Below are 19,325 nucleotides of genomic sequence, written 5' to 3'. Positions count from 1 at the left end.
CAGTGACAGACAGCTTTTTCTGTATAGTTTCTACCTTGTTTGGTTTATGGGATTGCAATTTTCTGTGTAATTAATTGCTATTTTTTTTCTTAGTTGTTCAGTTATTGTATGCTGATGATTGGCAGGTGGATGCCCTTCATCCCATCTGCTTGTCTCCTTTCTATTTTTGACTTGTCCAGGAGGTTCTGCTCCTTGAGTAGAGCTGAATCAGCTCTTTCCATGATGATGCTGAGGATATAAGGGAAGATCCGGTCATGACTTTTTTCATCATTTGTTTTCAGTTTGCTAGAACTTGTGTTTGCATTGGGGAATAAGGACTCAATTCAACATTTATGTGAAAAATACTGGGGGTTTTGGTCTGTTTTTGTGTTGTAGTCTCTTACTGTTTAAAACCCTGCATACTTCACAGTCATTAGTGCTTATTTGTTTTTTAAATATCCCCCCTTAATGAGGGAAGATTATGTCCTCATTTTATGAAGTGAGAAGTAGACAGGAAGTTGCTAAAAAAAATAACCATTTAACTGCCTATGTAGATACGTTTAGAACTTAATTTGTCAAGGATTGTACTACAATAGGTTGTACTTCTGTTCGAAACTGAGTACCTCTGATACTTGGACTCAGAGTTCAAAGCCAAGACTCCCAGAGGTGAAAAATGTGTAGTTGTGAACAGCCTGGTTTCAGTGTTTGGGTAGATGACCGTAGAAACTGACTCGTGCAGGTTGTGTAACATCATAACTTAGGTAGGGCACATCTTCTAGTTCCTCTAAATTCCAACCACAAAATCACCTCTTTTAGTCTGAAGGCTCCTCCCCAGAGGAGGTAAGTCTGCTAAGTGAGAAGAAAACCATACTGGAAAAGTTGTACTCAATTTTCTAACTAGAGGAAGCATCATTACATTTCATAGTGCTTAGGGTAAATTAAGATTCTATTAGCATTAGATCATGTTAATTCTGGAATATCCCAATTCTCTTGATTGATCCTTGCAACTGTGAAGTTATTTTTTTTCTTTTTAAATCAAAGTGGTATGAGAGAAATTTCCTGAATTAACAAAATAATAGTAAACAAAACCATAGATATGAAGTAATGTGTTGCCACAAAGCAAAATATCTGATGTTCTTAGATCATTGGCAGGGCTTTTAGAATCATTGCTAGAATGGTGGCATTTGAACAAATACGATAATGGAGAGTAGCTTAAATAATCCTGGTCTGGATGGATGGATGTTAGTGGGTATTTCATCCTTCACCACTGAGGTTTTGCAATACTTTTTGTTGTGTTTTCTAATATTTTGGTATTGTGGAACATGAGCAGTCAGAGATTTTGATTTTAATATATTCCGTGTTTGTTTCTGTAAACAGTTAAAGGGAATTTCTGGAAAATTATTGGCTCTATTAATTTGGTAGAACTGCTGAGGCTGGGAGGTACCTTGGGGTGGGGTCATCTAGTCCAGCCTCCTGCTCCAGGCAGATCAACACCGAATTCTGACCAATTTGCTCCAGCTTTGTCCAGATGGACCTTGAAAACCTCAGTGTACATGGATTCTGCAGCCTCCCTGGACAACTCCCTGCTGTCCTTGTTTGTATTTATACTGATATTTTTTTTAATTTATTTTTCCTCCACTGTATATCCAGTCAGAACCTTCCTTTTTTTAAAGAGTATGATTGTTGTGTCTTGCCCCCCTGCTATAAACCTCAGTAGGGAGCATGGCTCAATCTTCTCTGTACCTTCCTCCCCTGTGTGCTGAAAGACTATTACATCCCCAGCCTTCAGTCCCCAGCCTGCAGTGTTTAGTCAGGCCCAGGTGAAAGACTTTTGTTGTCTCTGCATTTCATGAATTTCCTCTCCACCTATTCCTCCAATCTGTCTAGATCCTTCTGAATGCCATCCCTGCCCTCGAATGTACTGACTGTCCTTTAGTGTTGTCTGCAAAATTGGTGCTTTTTATCTTTTCCAAGTTACTGTGGAACAAACAAACAAACCAACCACCCACAAGACAGGTCCCAGGCTGAAGAATTCCACCTGTAACTGGTGTCCATGTAGGATACAAACAGTGAGCTGCTACCCTTTGATTCTGCCAGTTTTTTATGCATCTAGTAGTTCATCTGACACCACTACATCTCAACGTGGATGCAAAGTTGCTGGGGGAAATCTCTCATCCATGGATTTAGTGGTTACGAGGTAAAAGGCAATCAGGCTGGTTAAGCAGTTTCGCCTTGCAGTGGAACAGAAGCATGCTGCCATGGAATGCAGGGGTCCTAGAAACCAAATGAACTGGTTATAGGAGGATTGTCTTGGATGTAAGATAAATGAACTGTGTAGAGTGAAGAAAAAGCTCCTGTGCAACATCTGCTTCTCATTATACTAGGTGAAAGAATGGTTGCTCTTGCTAATATCCTGCTGTCCTAGACACCATCTGTAGCTATTGGTAGTTGCTTTGTGTTAGAGAAGTTATCAGTGATACTTTTATTTTTTAAAATACTGTTCTAGAAATTTTTAGGAACTGATTTACAGTTAATAATTACTCTCCCTTATAAGATTTCAGTGGAGAAATCAAAATAGTACTTGGGAAGGAGATGACAGATATGAAATCAGAGACAAAAATAGAAAGATACTTTTCAAAATAAATTGAGAAAAGATTAAATTAATTTTTAGGAGATCAGTGTTTGAATGAGTCACCATTTCATTTAATACCCTCGTAATTCTGATCAGTGGGCAGTTTTTCTTTCCTAGGAATGGTAGACCATTCTAAAAGGGGTAGAATTATAAGAGTAGACTAGATAGTTCTCTGAAATATCTGAAAAATATGAAATTATATATTAGTAGAGCCAAAGGAAAAGCTATTTAGAAGCAATTCAGGTGACTTTCTAAATACATTTTCTAAAATAAAAGTTAGTAATATACAATTGTAATAAATCTGCCCATGAAACACTGATTTTTGGGATTGCCATCATAAAATACAGCAATCCAAACAACTACTGAAGAAGAGATGGCATTGATCTGCGTAGATATATTATTTTCTTAGTTTGTACTTTTAAAAATAGATTGCATTATTTTTGTGTGAAAAACACTGTAGCTGTTTTAAGTCCCTTATTGAAGAAATATATGTTCTCTAAATCTGCATTTTTTCTCTCTTTAACAGGGAGTGTCTTGGGCAGCATGAGGTGAGTCACAGAAACTGCCTTTTAAAGTGGAATATGAAGTATATCTCACTTTGTCAGCCTGAAAAAAAAAAACACTAAAGAGAAATATTGTATGGCTTTTTTAGATTTTAAAACCAATGAAGTACCTTCTCACGAAGGCTTAATTATCAGAAGGTATTTTAGTTCCTTTTTGGGGAATACATAACTTTTTAGAAGTCTTGGACAGAAATTTACATCATGATTTGTGAAGCTATTTGGGTATTCTTGCAGTTGTTTAAATAGTGTTTATTTTTTGGGGTGTGGGTCTTTTCATTATGTACTTCTGAGGGTTGTTTTTTTTTCCCCTCATTTTATACTTATTTTTCTTTCCCTGTCACACACTTCACTCAGTTCTTTTAGAAACTGCTGTATTTATTTTGAAAGGATACGGAACATAGTGTTGTACATGAAAATTCTCATGTGATTTGGATTCAAGCATTCATTAATGAAATCAAACAATATAGTGGAAACTTCTTTAGTGTTACTTACTAGCTTTTCTTTTTGGTTCCTTTTTGTGTTCTCCAGTTTTGAATGAAGTTATTGTCTGTTTTGGCTAACATGAGAAGAATATCTCATTGACACTTGAAGCTAAATAACTACCATCGTTATTCACAGTCATTTCTAAAAGTCATGAAATTTAAGATCAACTCATTTTTCTTGTTTTTTTTTTTTTTTTTTTTTTGTGGGTTTTTTGTGTTTTTTACCCTTTTAAACATGGTTGCTAAACTAATCTTTAAAAAAAATGTTGCTATTATAGCTTTGTCTGGGAATATATCCACTAGTTAGTCTGTCATAAATTCACTATTGAATTGCAGTTAACAGTACTGTAATAAGCCTAGTATCATTTTAAGATAGTAAAAAATTCTAGAAAACAGTAAATATATAAAAATATTTAAAGACACGCCTCGCCCCCTTTTTTTCATTGGCCTTCTTTAGTAATCTTTTGGTATGTGTTCTAGTGTTTTTTGACATGTGGTGGCAACATCTCCAAATGTTGTTAACAAAATTTATGTATCAGCAGTCTGTTCGTGTAGCACATTTATTAATCCAATCAAGCTGTGACTGCAGCTTCCATAGGGAGCTACTGTGCAGCTTACTGATTGCTAAAGAAAAACGTACAGTGAAAATGCATGAAAAGAACGACTGTGCCTGTTTGTTTGGTCTTGAAACAGCTGGGTTTTGGTTTTGCTTTCCACAGTAAAACTTGCAGGTATATCAACCAATGACTTATTGAGTCAATAACATGTTTTGTGATAGGACATATCAAATCTTACCTTAACTTTCATGAATTTATGTACAGGCAAAATAGAAGCTTTGGTCAATTGACTCAATATATAACTTGCTCCACACAATGTTCCTGGCTTTGATACTTTTCAGATGTACGTGATTATGAAATCTATGTCCCTCCCCCTAACAGAAGACAGTATGGCTTTTCTTATTAGAGAAAATTGTTCCAATTACTACATATTTATAACTGATTTCAGAATAATAATTTAAAAAAATCCTTAATCTGTTGCATACTGGTCTTGGCATAGTCAATCAATGGCTTTGGGTCTTTTTTTTTTTTTAATGGGTCAGTATAGAAAATAAGGAAGAATGCTGGGGAGTCTATGCCCAGCTTTAATAATTTGTATTTATTGATGCTATATGATACGCTAAATTAAACGTTCCTTCTCTCAGCCAGCAGAGCGCAGTGCTTCCCTCCTGCTGAAATTTAGCAGTTTCTGGAATGCAGTGTCCTAATCTTTGGGATTTTGATAGCAGCCAAGGAAAATAATAATTTTTTAATGTGTGTGTGTGAGGGGGTGTTTATGGTGTATTTTAGGTCCATTGTACATGTTTATGTTGTTCTGAGGTCTCTAAAAATAAAACAAACAAAACATTTAAGATCTGTTCAGTGTTTTACAGCCCCATTGGCTTTCAACAAGTAACCTCACCTCAAACTAATTTGTTAACAAGAGAAAACACTCTTATATGTTTATGAACACTTCCCCCCTGTACAAGTTTCCAGTCCCTGAAGGGATTTTTACTGGGAAATGTGAACTTTTCACAAGTAATGAAAGTAGCAATTTTCTCAAGCAAAGTTTTGCTGTGAAGAGAGGCTGTACTATGTTACTGCTTATGCTGGGCTTTTGTTATACCTTCTATAATGGAAGAGGTATAAAAGAAACAAACTAGGAATTAAACGAGTTATAAAGTCACCTTTTCTTTTACTGAGATACCTGCAGATGATGAGTGGAAGAGAGAATGAAAGCAAACAGTTTAGGAGTTGTGTAATAAGCAAGTCTATTATGTTTACATTTTTCCTTGAATAGTAATTTTAATTTGTGTAGGTGTTGGAGTTGGTTGTGTTCAACTTGTTTTTTTGTTGTTGTTGTTTATTTTTATAAAATTTCACTTTGGTATTTAGTTTAAAAAGTATTTTTAAGAGACTGGTTTGAGCTCTTACATATCTTTGGGTATTTGGAACAATCAATTCAGCACTTAAAACAACAGGCTTAAAATTACTTTTCAGGTGATATGATTATATAAAACACCTGTTTAGGCAAGTATGATTCTATGTGATTTTTAACCTAAAATAAGACTTGTTTAAGCTATCGTGTGCAGCCTTCCTTTAAATAATTTTACTGTGTAAATTTTAGATGTGTTTACATATATTTAGGAAAATAACTCTTTAATAACTCTCCTTTGATTTGTAGGTGCTTAAAAGTAGCTCTCAATTCTGTTTCAGGTTGTAGGTCAGAGAGATCACCTGTCATTAACAGTTGCTGCTGCCCCAAAACAAAAACTTACTTGATGCTTTGTTTTTTCTTTGAACTGCTACAAGCATTGGGATTTCGTAGCAGTAGCATAAATGTACTCTTTTAAAATCAAATTATGAGAGCTAGTGTTTATATTCAAAAGCTGTTTTTATGGGAAAACATTAATTAAAGCACATACAAGGTTGCTGAGGACAAACAAGGAAATCTTAACTGGAAATGGTATTAATTTATCTGCTGTAGTTAATTCTCTCATAGTTGCTTCATTTCATTAAATGTTCTAGAGGAACGAAAACACTCTGTTTTTGTTTCCGTGATATTTTGAATATACCATAATATCAGTCATACTGTTCTCACACAGATAGAAGTCTCTTCTTGGGTTTTTTTGGTGTTTTTTTTTTTTGGTGGGAATTTGATGCTATGTTTTATAATTCTAAGGTTGTTGGGTTTTTTTGTTAGCTGTGGTTCTCTCATAACAGGAAGAGCATTATTCTACCTCTAGGTAAAATTTAATGTAGAACTTGATGCAATTCACCTTTATGCCTAAATACCTTATGAATGTTTCAGAAATTTCCCTGCCCTATTGTACTTGATTTTTATTTTCATATTCCAATTGATGTATCTGTTAGTTGATTTTATGCATTTGGGAGGTGTGCTGGAAAACTCCTGGAAGTTGTTTTGCCCTCTTTTCCTTGCCTTCCTTTCCTTAATCCATGGAAGGACCTGTGGTCTGAGAATGACGCCTCCTTAGTTTCTTTCTTTTTCCAATCATTTTTCATAAAACGCTTCTGGTTCTCATCTGCATTCTCTATTCTTCAGCTCATCAGCCTCCTGGAGTTTGTGGCTTCTTTGTTATTCGTCCTTGTAGCAAGAGTAGCGACCTCCATTTAGCCATTTCAGAAATGCATTCCAACTATAGGAATTAAAACTTTTCTCTACTTTGTCCTTTGGATTTATTACTAATATCCGCAACAGATTGACTTGTCAAGAAATGGAAACAAAATTTGAAAATATAACGTATGTTTGATTTAATTGAAATTCTTTTGGTTTTGGCTACAACGTCAATTGATTCCAGAAGACTTTCCGTCTTTTATTAGGCTCAAGACTTGGGAAAGTCGACAAGTGGGGCTGGAGCTGTGCTGCGTGCAGCCGCAGGACTGGGCTGTTCTCTGCAGTTGGCTCTCTGAAAGCTGCTACTGGTGTCTCCTGGCTTGTGAGCTTCCCTGCCCCGGCTCCATTCAGCATCACATCTCATCTGCTCTACGTGGGGGATGCTTTGTTTCTGCCTGTGTGCTTCTGCTAGTTCTCTTTAACTGGAGCTGGTGGCTGTGTCCGTATCTGATGGAAGGCTGGCTCTCAGTAAAAGGAGTCTCATCAGCATGCTGAACTGTGCAGCCATAGAGCTCATTTGCTATTAGTGCCCTGATCTGCTGTAGCTGCCTGAACTGCAGCAGAACCAGTAGTCATAAAAAACTGAGTGGAAATAGGGGAGCAAGGAAAGGCAGAGAAGTGGGCAGTGGCAGATCTTAATGTTCAGTTTGCCTTTTCATTCATTCTTTTACCTTCCAGCATCCTTTGACTACTTATGTTGCTGCCGAAAGAAAGTTGTGACTCCAAGGAAGGAGGAGGAGGGAGATGGAAGAGGATGAGAAGGATCAGGGTATTAGGAGTGACAAAAGCTTTGGTAGTTGGTGTGTGTTAGCTGGGTATAGTGCTATTCTCCACTTCAGACCTTCTTTTTATTAGGCCTGCTGATGGCATTTGCTCATTTGGTCAGCAGAAACATAGACCCTCAGAGACCAAGTTGCAGGATGTTCGCGGCAGGAGTTCAAACCAGGCATTTAGGCTGCTTGCTGTGGTTGTATTAGTGCTTTAGCCAGCATAATGAGCTTCAGCTCTGACACAGGGATGGGAGAGTGGTTGGACAGGACAGCATCAAGGTTTTCTCCTGTGTATTCTGTGCTTGATGTTAAGCCTCCTATGCAGGCTCCTTTCGCAGAGTCTCTGTGGGTCAGGATGAGAAGAGGAGGAAGGAGTTAAGGAGTCTTGGGAAGGAATTGTGTTTTGCAATGACTTGATGTGGAGTATAGCCTTTTTTTTGATGAAGCCTGCCTGGAGAACATTTCTGTAGGCAAGTGGATTGAAATCCTACTTTGTATGTCTTTGCTTTAGGATTGAGGGAAGTCAGCGTGGACAGCACTGAAGGGAAAATGTCCCTTGCTCAGTCCTGTGGGGGACTGTCCTCTCTTCCTTTGATCTCTGTTCTGGTGCTTACCCAGTTGTATGGCCAATTCACTTGCAAACCTAGCAAAAAGGAAAGGAATCTTTTCCTGTTAATTCCTTTTCTTCCATTTTGACTAGTTGAATTGTCTTGCTCTAAAGACAGATGTGTGGTAGGACTTGTTCCAAGTAAGTGGTAGGAGTGTGCGATTTGGATTGTAGAGTTGGAAAGGAGAAACGGCAGGGATACAGTACAAAGCTGTTAGGCAACTTTAGCTGCAACACAAAATCACACCCTTAGTCTAGTCAAAGTGAGTTATGTCATGTTAGTCTATTGTGTAATAACATCACAAATAATTTCTCTTTTTCTCCACTAAATGATCATGATCATAAGAAAAAAAAATAAATTTTTTTGACAGCATCATCAGAGAAACTTTTTTTTTTCTTGTGAATATTATGTAAGGGTTGGGAAATGGGAACAGTGGGTTTCTTCTAATACTTGTGATATGGAGGGACTTGTACTATTCAGCTTTAGGAAAATAATCTAGGTAACCAAGTTAGGAGTTTACATTCCATTTCAGTACTAATGAAGAATAAAGGCTTCTAAATAGATGCTCTGAATAGTACTGCAAAGCCCTGTTAACCGGAGTGTTAACTTCAAATTAGAAAGTGCAAATATGACAGAAGACATTAAACTCCTAGTCCTGTCATGGAGCCATTTCTTCACCTTCCCAGTCCCTTGAGTTGTATTTGTTGTGTTTGTTTTTTAGAATTTCTGGCTTGCAGATTGTTGTCTGTTTGTAGAATTTTAAAATGTTTTGGGTTTATGATGACAATAACACAATTAGTCCTGTGAAAGTAAACTGTAACTGTCTTTGTGGGACATGTATTGTTTAGCAGTTTAGGAACTTTTAATGCAAGGCACAAGTACAATGTGGAAAGGAGGAATAAGTTACACTAAAAAAATCGAGAATGTAATAGTCTATTAAAAAAAAGTTGCGAAAGTTAGCTTGCTTAATTAATAAATAAAATTAATTTTTAAAATTTAAATTAAAATTTAAATCAATTTTTTAAAATTTAAATTTAATTTCAGATTAATAAAAAATTAGTAATTATACCTGGTATAATCAGTGTAAAACAAATGTGTATGGTTATGTTGGGATAGGAACCTGAAGTCTGTTAAAAAAAAAAAAAAAAGACAAATAGATGTTGCACTGGTTTTCTTCTTTTAACAAAGATACTCAAGAACCAAAATTTCTCCGTAATGATATTGTGCCTCTGTGTCTGCATATATATATTGCGTGTGTGTGTATATGTATCACACACAGCACACATGCGATGCGTGTATATATACACTATCTGCATATATATATATATATGTACATACTTACATTTATTTATTTTTAAATTTTAGGTTAGTCCATTACCATGTCATTCTGCAAATCCCTACTCATGCAAGAGATTTTGTGGGCAGCTTCTTGATTGTCAGAATCACACCTGTATGAAAGAATGTCATCGCGTTACTAAATTGAACAGTAGTGCAGATGAAAAGAAGGTAGGTTGATTTCCTTTTTGTTTTTGTGTATTTTGTACATTGTCTTCAGTTTTAACTGGAAAATAAAGAATTTGGATCTGGAAGGCACAGGATCTATTCCAGATTCCACAGGGAAACTTGTCATGTGTTCCGTTCCTATTGATGCTGTGACATTTAGCTAATCTGTAGTTCTCTGGACTAGAAGACTGATACAATATTACATATTTTGCAAATGCTATACTTTTTTGTTTTATGTTAATGTACATTACTTTGTTTTCATCAAACACTTATTTAACACTCTTGGTAAGTCTCTTCTAAAGTCAGTTTTTGTAACTGTCAAGATCAAGTGAACTGATAATCTGTATATACAAATGTACTTGCAATCTACTGGGGAAAGCGTTTACCGAGGAGAGCTGTAAATGGCTTGAGAAGGCTAACAAATCTTTAGGAGAGTGCACTGAAAATGTTGCAGGATAGGTGAAGACTTCTTAAAGCACTGGGGAGATATATTCATGTTTATCAATGTTTACTCAAAACTGTCGCTTATGTGATTGAGAAGCTGTAAGTGTTAATTGCTGAAAATAATATGAAACAAAAATAAAATTAAGTACAAAGCTGAAAACTCTTCTAGTTCTGAGCAATCAAAGGTACATAGATTATTATTTGAGAGAATCATTATTTGGAGGAAAACAGCTTTTTAAGTTTTTAAAGCATTAATGTAGAAAAACATGGTCTCTCTGGGCATTTAGAAAACCGAGCAAGCATTCAGTTGGGAACAAAACATAAATGTTTTATTTTAACTTCCTGTTATATGTTAAATAGGATGATTTCCCTGTGGATTCCAATCCTAGAAATGGTGGTGTCATCTAGTAACTGTATATATTGCAGTTAGTGTGTTATTCTATTAAAGATTGTGGAGCCTTTGTCTGAGGAGTATGAGCTGTTAGTGCAACTTGTGGAAGAGTAACCTGCAGCAATATAGTGACATCAGTAAATACTGAGAGTGGCAGTTGTTTAATCATCTTTGCTTGTTACTATAAGAGAGTGTCTGCTTACTCCTTCTGTTAAATAAATTAAAATATGGGTGGCTGGGGATTATTCCTAGATCCATCTTGAATGAGACAATACATTCTCAGAAAATGGGAATCTATGTGCATGTGAAATATGGGTAAATCTCATTCTCAGTTGTCTTTGGATTTTTATAAACTCAAGTTGGTTTTGACTTTTAGAACTTTAGTTCTGTTTTGATAGCCTAAACTGCACATGTACTCAGAAAGGGCTGATTAGACTTCTTGTTTATATGTCTAAATCATGGTTTTTCTGTCTGGAATTTAGGTTTGTTATGCAAGTTGTGTTAGAAAACATTGCAGAAAGGCCAGCTGCTTGCTTTTACCTACTGTTAATTTTTATATTACATTCTCCTTCTGAATGCTTTCAGTTATTATTGTCTTAGATGTGAATATTGGGGAGTTATGTTTTGTAAAGGGTCATTGCTCAAAGTTTCCTTTTTAAACTTCAGCAAAAATTGTTCAACTGTAGAAGTAGCAAAAGAGGGAACAGGAAGAAAATGGGGGGGAAACTATTAAAAACTTTAGTTCTTATGCCCTTATTTTGAACAGCATAAAGTGAAATGTTGGCGGAAGCGTTGTGTAGCTTCATTCTTGGATTGGCTTTGACTAACTTCTGTGAAACTGAGTGTTTGATTGTGATGGTGGGCCTTAAACACTGTCCTGTGTAGGCTTAGTTGGTAAATCATGTCAGTCTATGTGTGTTTGATATCAAACTAGGGTTGTGGATAAGTTATTGAGATAAGAATATGAATAGAAATGGAGCTTAATTTGCTGTGCTGATATTTGTCATGTTGTGCTGAGGTTGATCACATCACCTGGAATGAGGATGACACCAGAGCTCTTGTAGACCTTGTGTAATGTATGGAGCAGAAGCAACGCCTTAGCAGTTCCCAGCATATACCTAAGCTAATACGTTTGGGAAGATTATATAAACTACCATACACATACAGAAATGGAATGACTTCTTTTACATCTTAAAATCAACCAAACTTCCCCACCCCTGTATTACAGAGCAGGATGTCATGACTAAAGTATCACAATAATGTGGTGGGTGCAAAACCTTAATTCTGAACACGAAATTACTTTTTTTCATAACAATTTTCCAGAGAGAATTAACAGGCTTAATGGCAGTTTTCCAAAGCGCTAATATTAAGAGGTCTTTTTAAGCCCAGGAAGCACAATAGAACCCTGTCTCTTTGACTGACAAACACTGGTATTTCTGCTTTTCTTTTAAAACCATATTTTAATAATTTTTTTTTTTTTGCTTAAACAGTATCTTGCTGAGTAGCTGGATTTCCTTAGAAAAGACACCCCAACTCTCTTCTGTATAGAAGCTTGTTAATAGCATCTAACAAACAAATGTTTGGCGCTTCCTTTAGGACTTTGTTTTTATTTTGTTAGGCAGGTGCAGAATGTTCACAGTGTGAAGAGGAGTGTACCAAGCCCCGGCCATCTGGCTGTCCTCACCGATGTGTTTTGCCCTGTCATCCTGGGAATTGTCCATCATGTCTCCAGATGCTTAAAATAAAGTGTCACTGCAAACTATCAATACTGTATATTGAATGCTTGTAAGTGTCAGAACTGAACCCAGCTTTTAATTTGAATGCTACTAACTGGAAACCATTTGAAATGTCTGGGAATGGGAGCTACGCTTATGGCAAGTTATAAAATCTATCTTGAAGGTTATAATTTGTATCATAATTTTCCTTCTATCTAAAATTTACCAGTGTTTTATTTGGTATTACTGCTAAAATTAGAAATGCATGGAATCTCATGAGCAGAGGTGGTTTTTATAATGTAGTAAATGTTTTCAATTATGCAAATACAGTAATCTGCATAATGTTTCCTCTATTGTGGTTCTTTTCCAATATGTAAAAGAAGAATTTTTAAACAAGAATTAGGATTAATGTAGTTAGTATGTAGTTAGTGTAAAACATCTTTATAACTAATGTCCTTCAATCTCTAGCTCTTTTAATTGGAAAACTTTGTAATCATTTATACTCCTTTTTAGTCATTTGTGTGTGTACAGAGGGTAGGCTATGCTTTACTAAATATAAAATGGGGCTCATACATTTAAGCGTTGTCCTCTGTGTATTGCTCTGAAAACATTCGTCCGATGCGCGTGTGCTCTTCTTTGTGTGATTTCTTTAAAGTACCTCAGATTCTCTAAATTCATGTGCCTTTGTCTGTAAAATAATGTAGTTTACATTAGTCCCACAGGATGTGGATAAATGAGCCCATTTTTCTTTACAGTGAAATATGTTAAAAAGGTACCCCTAATTGTATTGACTGCTGCTGTTTTTAATTTGGAATTTATCACAAATACAGCTTTTCTTTTACAGAAAATTAACAAGTGCTGATTTAAAAGAAAAGGAGCTTCTTATTTCCTGCAAAAATCAGTGTCCAAAAGAGGTAAGACATATTAACAAAGAAATACTTGATTTGATGGATGTGTGGAATTTTGTGAATTTTACTTTTTTTTGTAAGGTTTGTGGTATCATTTCATAGGCCAAGCAAACTAGAGAAGCTCAGTCTTAATGAAGAGGCGAACTCGTAGATGTGGAGGTGGTTAGTGAGCCTTACTCAGAGGACAGTTATTAAAGTGTTCCTGTCAAATTGGAAGGTTATATTGAAGGATAATAGATTTGTCTCCAAGGCATTATTGGTTTGAATGTTTAAGGAGGCAGGTGAGGTTGAATGTGGAAGAGTATGTCCTCTAACGTGCTTAAAAACTGGTCTTAAATTTATATCTTCAAAATAACAGGATGCTGTTTGATTAGGAAGAATGCTGAGAATTGTGCTTGTGAATTGTCTCATCTAAGTGCAGGTCTAGTAACCCCTGTCTGCAACTTAACCCGTGAAACGGGTTAACAATGCCCTGCTGTGTTAGTGAAATATGTGTTAGGTAGTGTGAAACAGAAGACAAGCCAGTTAGTCTTTCTACTGTATCTGGGTATATCTAAAGGGTTGCTGTAAAGAAGAGAAGAATAATATCCTTATCGCATGATGCATAGACTATGAACCAGTGTATATAGGCATCAGTAACGAAGATCCACGTTAAATACTACTTTTGAGTAGTAAAACTTGTGGAGCAGGGGAATAACTGGTTGGAGAAGCTACCAGGTTTTCAGAAATAATGGCTTACACATGTATCAGGATTTGTCCAGTTGTGGATAATACTGCCTTAAGACACGAGGAATGGGCCAGATGACTTTTTCCTTGTTATGTGCTGCTTGTGTGCTTTCAGTAATCCATGCATTACTTGTTATTGCATGTTTGCTCTTTAGTTGTCATTAGTTGTGGTGAGAGCGACAGCCCTTTCTTTGCTCCATTCTCCACTGTAGGGTTAGAAAATTTATGAAGTGGAAAACCAGGAATAGTCAGGAATATTTTGAAAAGTGTTTCCGCTGCTAAACTCACCAGAATTTCTGAGACATTCTTCTTCCATGCAATAAAAATGCTTGTGCTGAGGAAAATATTTTATCCAGTAGTCACTTATTATTTTGTTGTTCTGGTTTGGCCTTTTACTGTGTAGCTGAGTCTCTGTCTCACACAATATTTGGCTGACACTCATTAAAAATTTAATTCAACCCATTCTCCTTTTCTGATTCAACTCAGTTCCATTATGCTGGTCTGCCTGTGATGTCCTCTAGTCTGAGACTTCTGCCCTCTGTCATCTCCCGTACTTCTGAATTCTGCCTCAACCTTATAAATGTAGATTCAAAATTGTCTTTTTTTCTCATTATTTTCCAGTATCAATAAGCATCAAATTTGAATCCTTACCTTTATTTAAAAACTTTTCTTTGTTTTGAGTAAATTCACAGGATTCCTGCTTGTTTCCCAACAGCCTCTTTTCCTCTGTTTTTCAGACAAGATTGGGTTCACCCCATCAGGAAGGCCGTGCTCTGTGCTGCGTACCTACTTGTATCTTCTGCTTTTTGCCCTTGTAGATGCCTTTCCGATGCCTTTTTTTTTCTGTAAATGAATGTGCTTGTCACAATTCTCTCATCTGGATGTCTGAAAGCTCTCTTCCTGGCATGGGAACACTTTTGGATATTATTTCATTGTGCATTTACCTCTTAATTCTGTCCTTTCATTTCTCTCCCTGTTACTTTGGTTTTATTTGCTCCAAGGCTTCCTTCTCTATTTTCAAGAGTGCTTATAATCTCTTAATATGAACTACATGTTCCTGTACTTGAGCCTTTCTTCAAAGATTCTTTTTTCCATATCTCATCTTTGACTTTGATTAATGTAACTACTTTGATTTTTCTGGACATATTCCCAAGACTGAGTCTGGGATCTAAAATCCGTCTGGTAGCGGTCTTGAATTCTAGCTTGTGGTTCAGAACTGCCCTGTTCCACAGATGATGTCTTTTTTACCTAATTTAGAGGGATGTGAAAGAAAGCTTAGGACAAGAGAGTTCACTTTATTTTTATAAAGCTTTTATTTAACTCTAAAATTCTCATTCCTATAGGTGGCTTGAAAAATAAGGTTTTATGCAGCTTCTGCCATCCAGAAAATCCTTTTAGTAAATGCAGATGATGTAAAAATGCATGTTCTTCCCTTCCTGTGATAATAGCTCTTGGCTTCACAAGACAAAGTATTAGGTAGTTCATATCTTTGTGTTGCAGTTCATCCTGCTTTCCTCAGATCCTATTTCAGTAGCTTTATATGTATGGTATGGGGCTTTTTTACTATTTTTTTGCCTAAAAAATGTGTTCCTTTTTCTCTGAGTATTGCACAGTGCTAGGGATATTTTGTCTGTTTTATAAGTATGCAGCATTTGGCTGCAGCTTTGGGAAAATCAGCTAGCTGTATCATAATACAAATTGTGCTGGTAGTTCTCCTTTGAGGGAATCATTGATAAACACAATTTGAAGGAGCAGCCTGAACAGACATCGCCCTGCCACTGCCACCACCCCTCCCCAGCAAATATAGATCAAGCCCATTGGGGGGACTTCATGACAAGAACTTATGGACACCTTGGCCTTGGAAAGATAAGATGGATAAGAGTACTGAATTTAGAACATTTAAAGTTTACAAGACAAATATGTCTGCACAAAACTGAACTGGAAGTGTTTTGTGTGAAGTCCTGACAGTCTCAAGTAAATTTCAAATTAGCATTTTATGAAAATATTCAATGTCAGAAACCGACCTTGGATCATTAGCAGAGTTAAGCTGCTGTTTGCTAAGAATTAGTGTGCACCGTCACTCCACCAAGCTTAGCGGAGTGCAGCTTAAGTTCAATAGGGTGAAGTATTTCACTGAAGTCTAAGGTTTGAGTTGTTTTTCTTTTTGTTAATGGAAATTGTGGTAGACAGTTTACTACCATATTAGAATTAAAGGTAGCATGATACATTTGGATATTGTGAAAATCAATTGTGTTGTTTGGTGCCTTGAAAAAACACAGCAGGAAACTGAAAGTTTTGAAAGATTTCATGCTTTTTGTTTTGGCTATGGCAGTGTGAAACTATAAAAATGACTTCTGGTATTATACAGTACAGCTCGTATTTCCTTTCTGCTTTAGGGAGAAGCAAACTCTTTGATATAGCCACAGCTGTTAGATGAGATGCTTTAATTAAAAAGCTCTTTCTTTTGTTTGGTAGCAATAACAAAATATCCTGTTGAAGGAAATCTAACTTTTTTTTTTTTAAATCAGGGGTGATTAAATTCTCATGATCATGTTTGCAGATGTTTTGGGACAATTCTTACACAGAAGTTCTAACAGTCTATCAGTTTTCATCATTTATGTATTCATATCAGTATCTTTGGGAATGCGTTTAACATTTTATTCTGTCTGGTTAGTATCTTCTGACAAAACAACCATACTTTGTGCTTCTGCTGTGTATTCTGCTACTGTCTTGATGTGAAATATGGGACCCCATTGTGATAAATTTATTTTAACATGATAGTGCAGGAGGGATAGTGTCACAAATTTAAAGAGTATGCATTTTTTTAAAAAAATAAGTGAAATAAATTTTACTGCCAGAATGCTTAAGAAATTCTGTAAACACAGGTTAAAAATATATATGGGTTGCAGAAATTTAATTTCAAAGGGAAAATGCGTGGCTTTGGTCCATAGTGAGAGGATTTTCCTCAATGTCTGGCTTGAGCAGTGGAGGTTTTCGTAAGAGCTCTGGGGCAGGGCCACTCTTTGAACTGAGGTTTCTGCTCCTTTGCTTGGAAGTGATAAACTGATCATTTGTACTTAGCTTTTGGGATTAGTTTCTTTCTTAGTGGGTTATTTTCCTTGCTATCAGGTGTGTATTAAAAGGTTGTGTTTATTACCTTCTAGTGCAGGTCAGTTAAGCTTCCATAAATGTTGATGGTTTTTATAATTGTCAGACAAAGTGAAGATCTAAATGCATTGCCTATGGGGAAAATATTTGTAGGATTTTCCTGATTTGTTTTCAGGGCTGCGGATTAAATTCTTTTCTTTTAAAGGCCTTCCCATGTCAAACATACAGCCTGTTCATTTTGGTCTTTAGTCCACAAGCTATTGACAAGAGATCATTTACAGTGAAAAAGATCTAAAGGGGCATATGCTTTCTGTTTTAGCGCCAAGTAGCTCAGCACAGACGCTTAAAAACAAGCAAAAAAAAAAAATCCCTTCCCACTACATTATTTATCCAGCAGAAGCAGCAGTAACATTGCTTTTGTTTTCTGAGATTGCGGGGTAATGTTTTGCCACTCGTTTCACTGTTCCACTTGATTTTTATTTTTTTTTTAATGTTGGTTTTGCATCGGAGTGAGTAAAAAGGAAGTTACACTGTCAACTTCATTCTTGTCCTGTATCTCTGTGGATGTGAACTGTGTAGCTCTATGCAAAGATCCAAATGGGTAAATTTGGATTTCAGTTTTGGATTAAACGTATTTCTGTGCTATGCACATTTTCCTCTAATGGAACGTAATGTAAGAGTTTTATTGCAGTAACACCTGGAAGTTGAGGAGAGAGCCACTGCCTTGAATTTGCAGCTCTGACATGTCAGTTATTAGGCTGTTTATTTGGGCTTTAACACTAATAATGGAAAAGTGCCTACTTATTATGGAAGAGTAAGCTGGAAGTAATAGTTCTAGTCCTGGATTGTTGTGGTCAGCATGGGATCACTTGCAGGTGAGACTAGATCGTGTTATTGTGTATTATGCTTTTGGGTAGGGAGAAGGACCCTCTGCTGCACAGAGGTCATACAGTAGCAAATTGATTTTGCAGAGGTTGTGGTCATTGGTGAGCAGCCTCAGCTATTAGACTCTGTGTTCTGGCTGGTAGTCCAACGTCAGCAGCATACAAAGCTTAAAGACAAGTTTCTCCTCTCATTCTTTCAAAATGAGGCAAAATGCAAAAACAAACCTAAATTCCTTCTTTGATAAGATGACCGATTTATATTTTTTCCCCTCCAGATAAAAGAAATTGATTAGATCTGCTATATAAGGCTTCAGCAGAGCAACTGAGTCAGCGCCACTTAGTGAATAGCTAGTTCAGATCCAGAAGAGGGTTAATACAAGGATAAAGGTGGGCTAACGGAAACAACTGCTTATATTTTAGTATTTTATTAAACCCTCTCTCCCCAACCCCCCCCCCCCCCCCCCCCAAAAAAAAAAAAAGAACAACAAAACTAAATGAAAAGTTGGACTAAGAGATGTTAACAGTAAGGACATTTTCCCAAGAACTGGATTTACGCCTGACCTTGCATTGTTTTCAGTAATGACATTTGCACCAAAAAATATTGGAATTTTCTGATGAAAATTTATGGGGTGTTGCCAGTACGTGACAACTGAGGAAATGCATCTGCAGAACACATGTATTTGGGGCATGTTATTAGATACAGGAAGAAAAAAAAAGTAAGACCATGCATGTCAAGGCTAATAATAAGCTCCCAGGAAACAGCAGAAATTCTTATTGTCACAGCATGGAGAGAAATGCAAATGAGAGCTGAAGATGTATGGGGGAAGATATTCTATTAAGAATAAGGTGCAATTAAGGCATTGTCACAGAGTCCTTCCTGCTGAGATGTCATTTGGAATATTACATGCAGTTCTGGCTACTGTACTCAAGAAACACTGATTTAAACTGGTTGAAATTCTATGAAGGAAATACTATGGGAATAAAGAGCCTTTTATGAAAGGACAGCAGAGAAGTATTTCAATATCAAGATAAAACCTAAAGGGTTTAAACTAGTGTAGAATAAATGTGGGAGTTTTAGAAAAGCTCTTGCATCTTATAGAGAGTTCCTGGAACAGCCTCCTTAGCCAAACAGTGAAAGTGGTGGCAGAATGGGGGACTGTTTTCATGGCAAGGCTTTACCCAGTCCTAGGGCATCAGAGGAGGCGCCTGCCTTTAGGAGGACTGGGCTTTAGGACTGAACATGACGACTTAGAGGTTCCTTTTAGTCCTGTGTGAAATGTGCCTAGACATTGACTAAGAAAAATGAGCCTAAACTGCAAAGTGTCTATCAGCATAATAATAGTTTGTGACTGGCATGGACATGAAAACAGGTGTGTCTGTTCCATAATTTTTGTTGGAAAGTTTTGCGTTCTGTTTAGGTGTGTGTTTCATGGTACTAGCT

The 19,325-nt window shown here is 36.5% G+C and overlaps 1 protein-coding gene across 3 annotated transcripts in view; it reads left to right on the top strand.

Moving 5' to 3' along the window:
* Nucleotides 1-19,325, top strand: part of NFXL1 (nuclear transcription factor, X-box binding like 1) — a 49,051-nt gene that overhangs the window by 16,496 nt on the left and 13,230 nt on the right. For 2 of the 3 annotated variants that reach the window (XM_065060833.1, XM_065060834.1), the window contains exons 15-18: nt 3,138-3,159; nt 9,571-9,711; nt 12,162-12,328; nt 13,103-13,172. In XM_065060833.1, the coding sequence (XP_064916905.1) occupies nt 3,138-3,159; nt 9,571-9,711; nt 12,162-12,328; nt 13,103-13,172 (400 nt within the window). Of the gene's footprint in view, nt 1-3,137; nt 3,160-9,570; nt 9,712-12,161; nt 12,329-13,102; nt 13,173-18,159; nt 18,272-19,325 lie in introns of all 3 variants that reach the window. The other variant, XR_010472200.1, reaches the window with a different exon arrangement.

This window comes from Columba livia, chromosome 4 (assembly GCF_036013475.1).
Source record: "Columba livia isolate bColLiv1 breed racing homer chromosome 4, bColLiv1.pat.W.v2, whole genome shotgun sequence".
NCBI classification, from domain to species: domain Eukaryota; kingdom Metazoa; phylum Chordata; class Aves; order Columbiformes; family Columbidae; genus Columba; species Columba livia.
The sequence above is the reverse complement of the archived record's forward strand: the minus strand, read 5'-3'. Positions and strand labels throughout refer to the sequence as shown.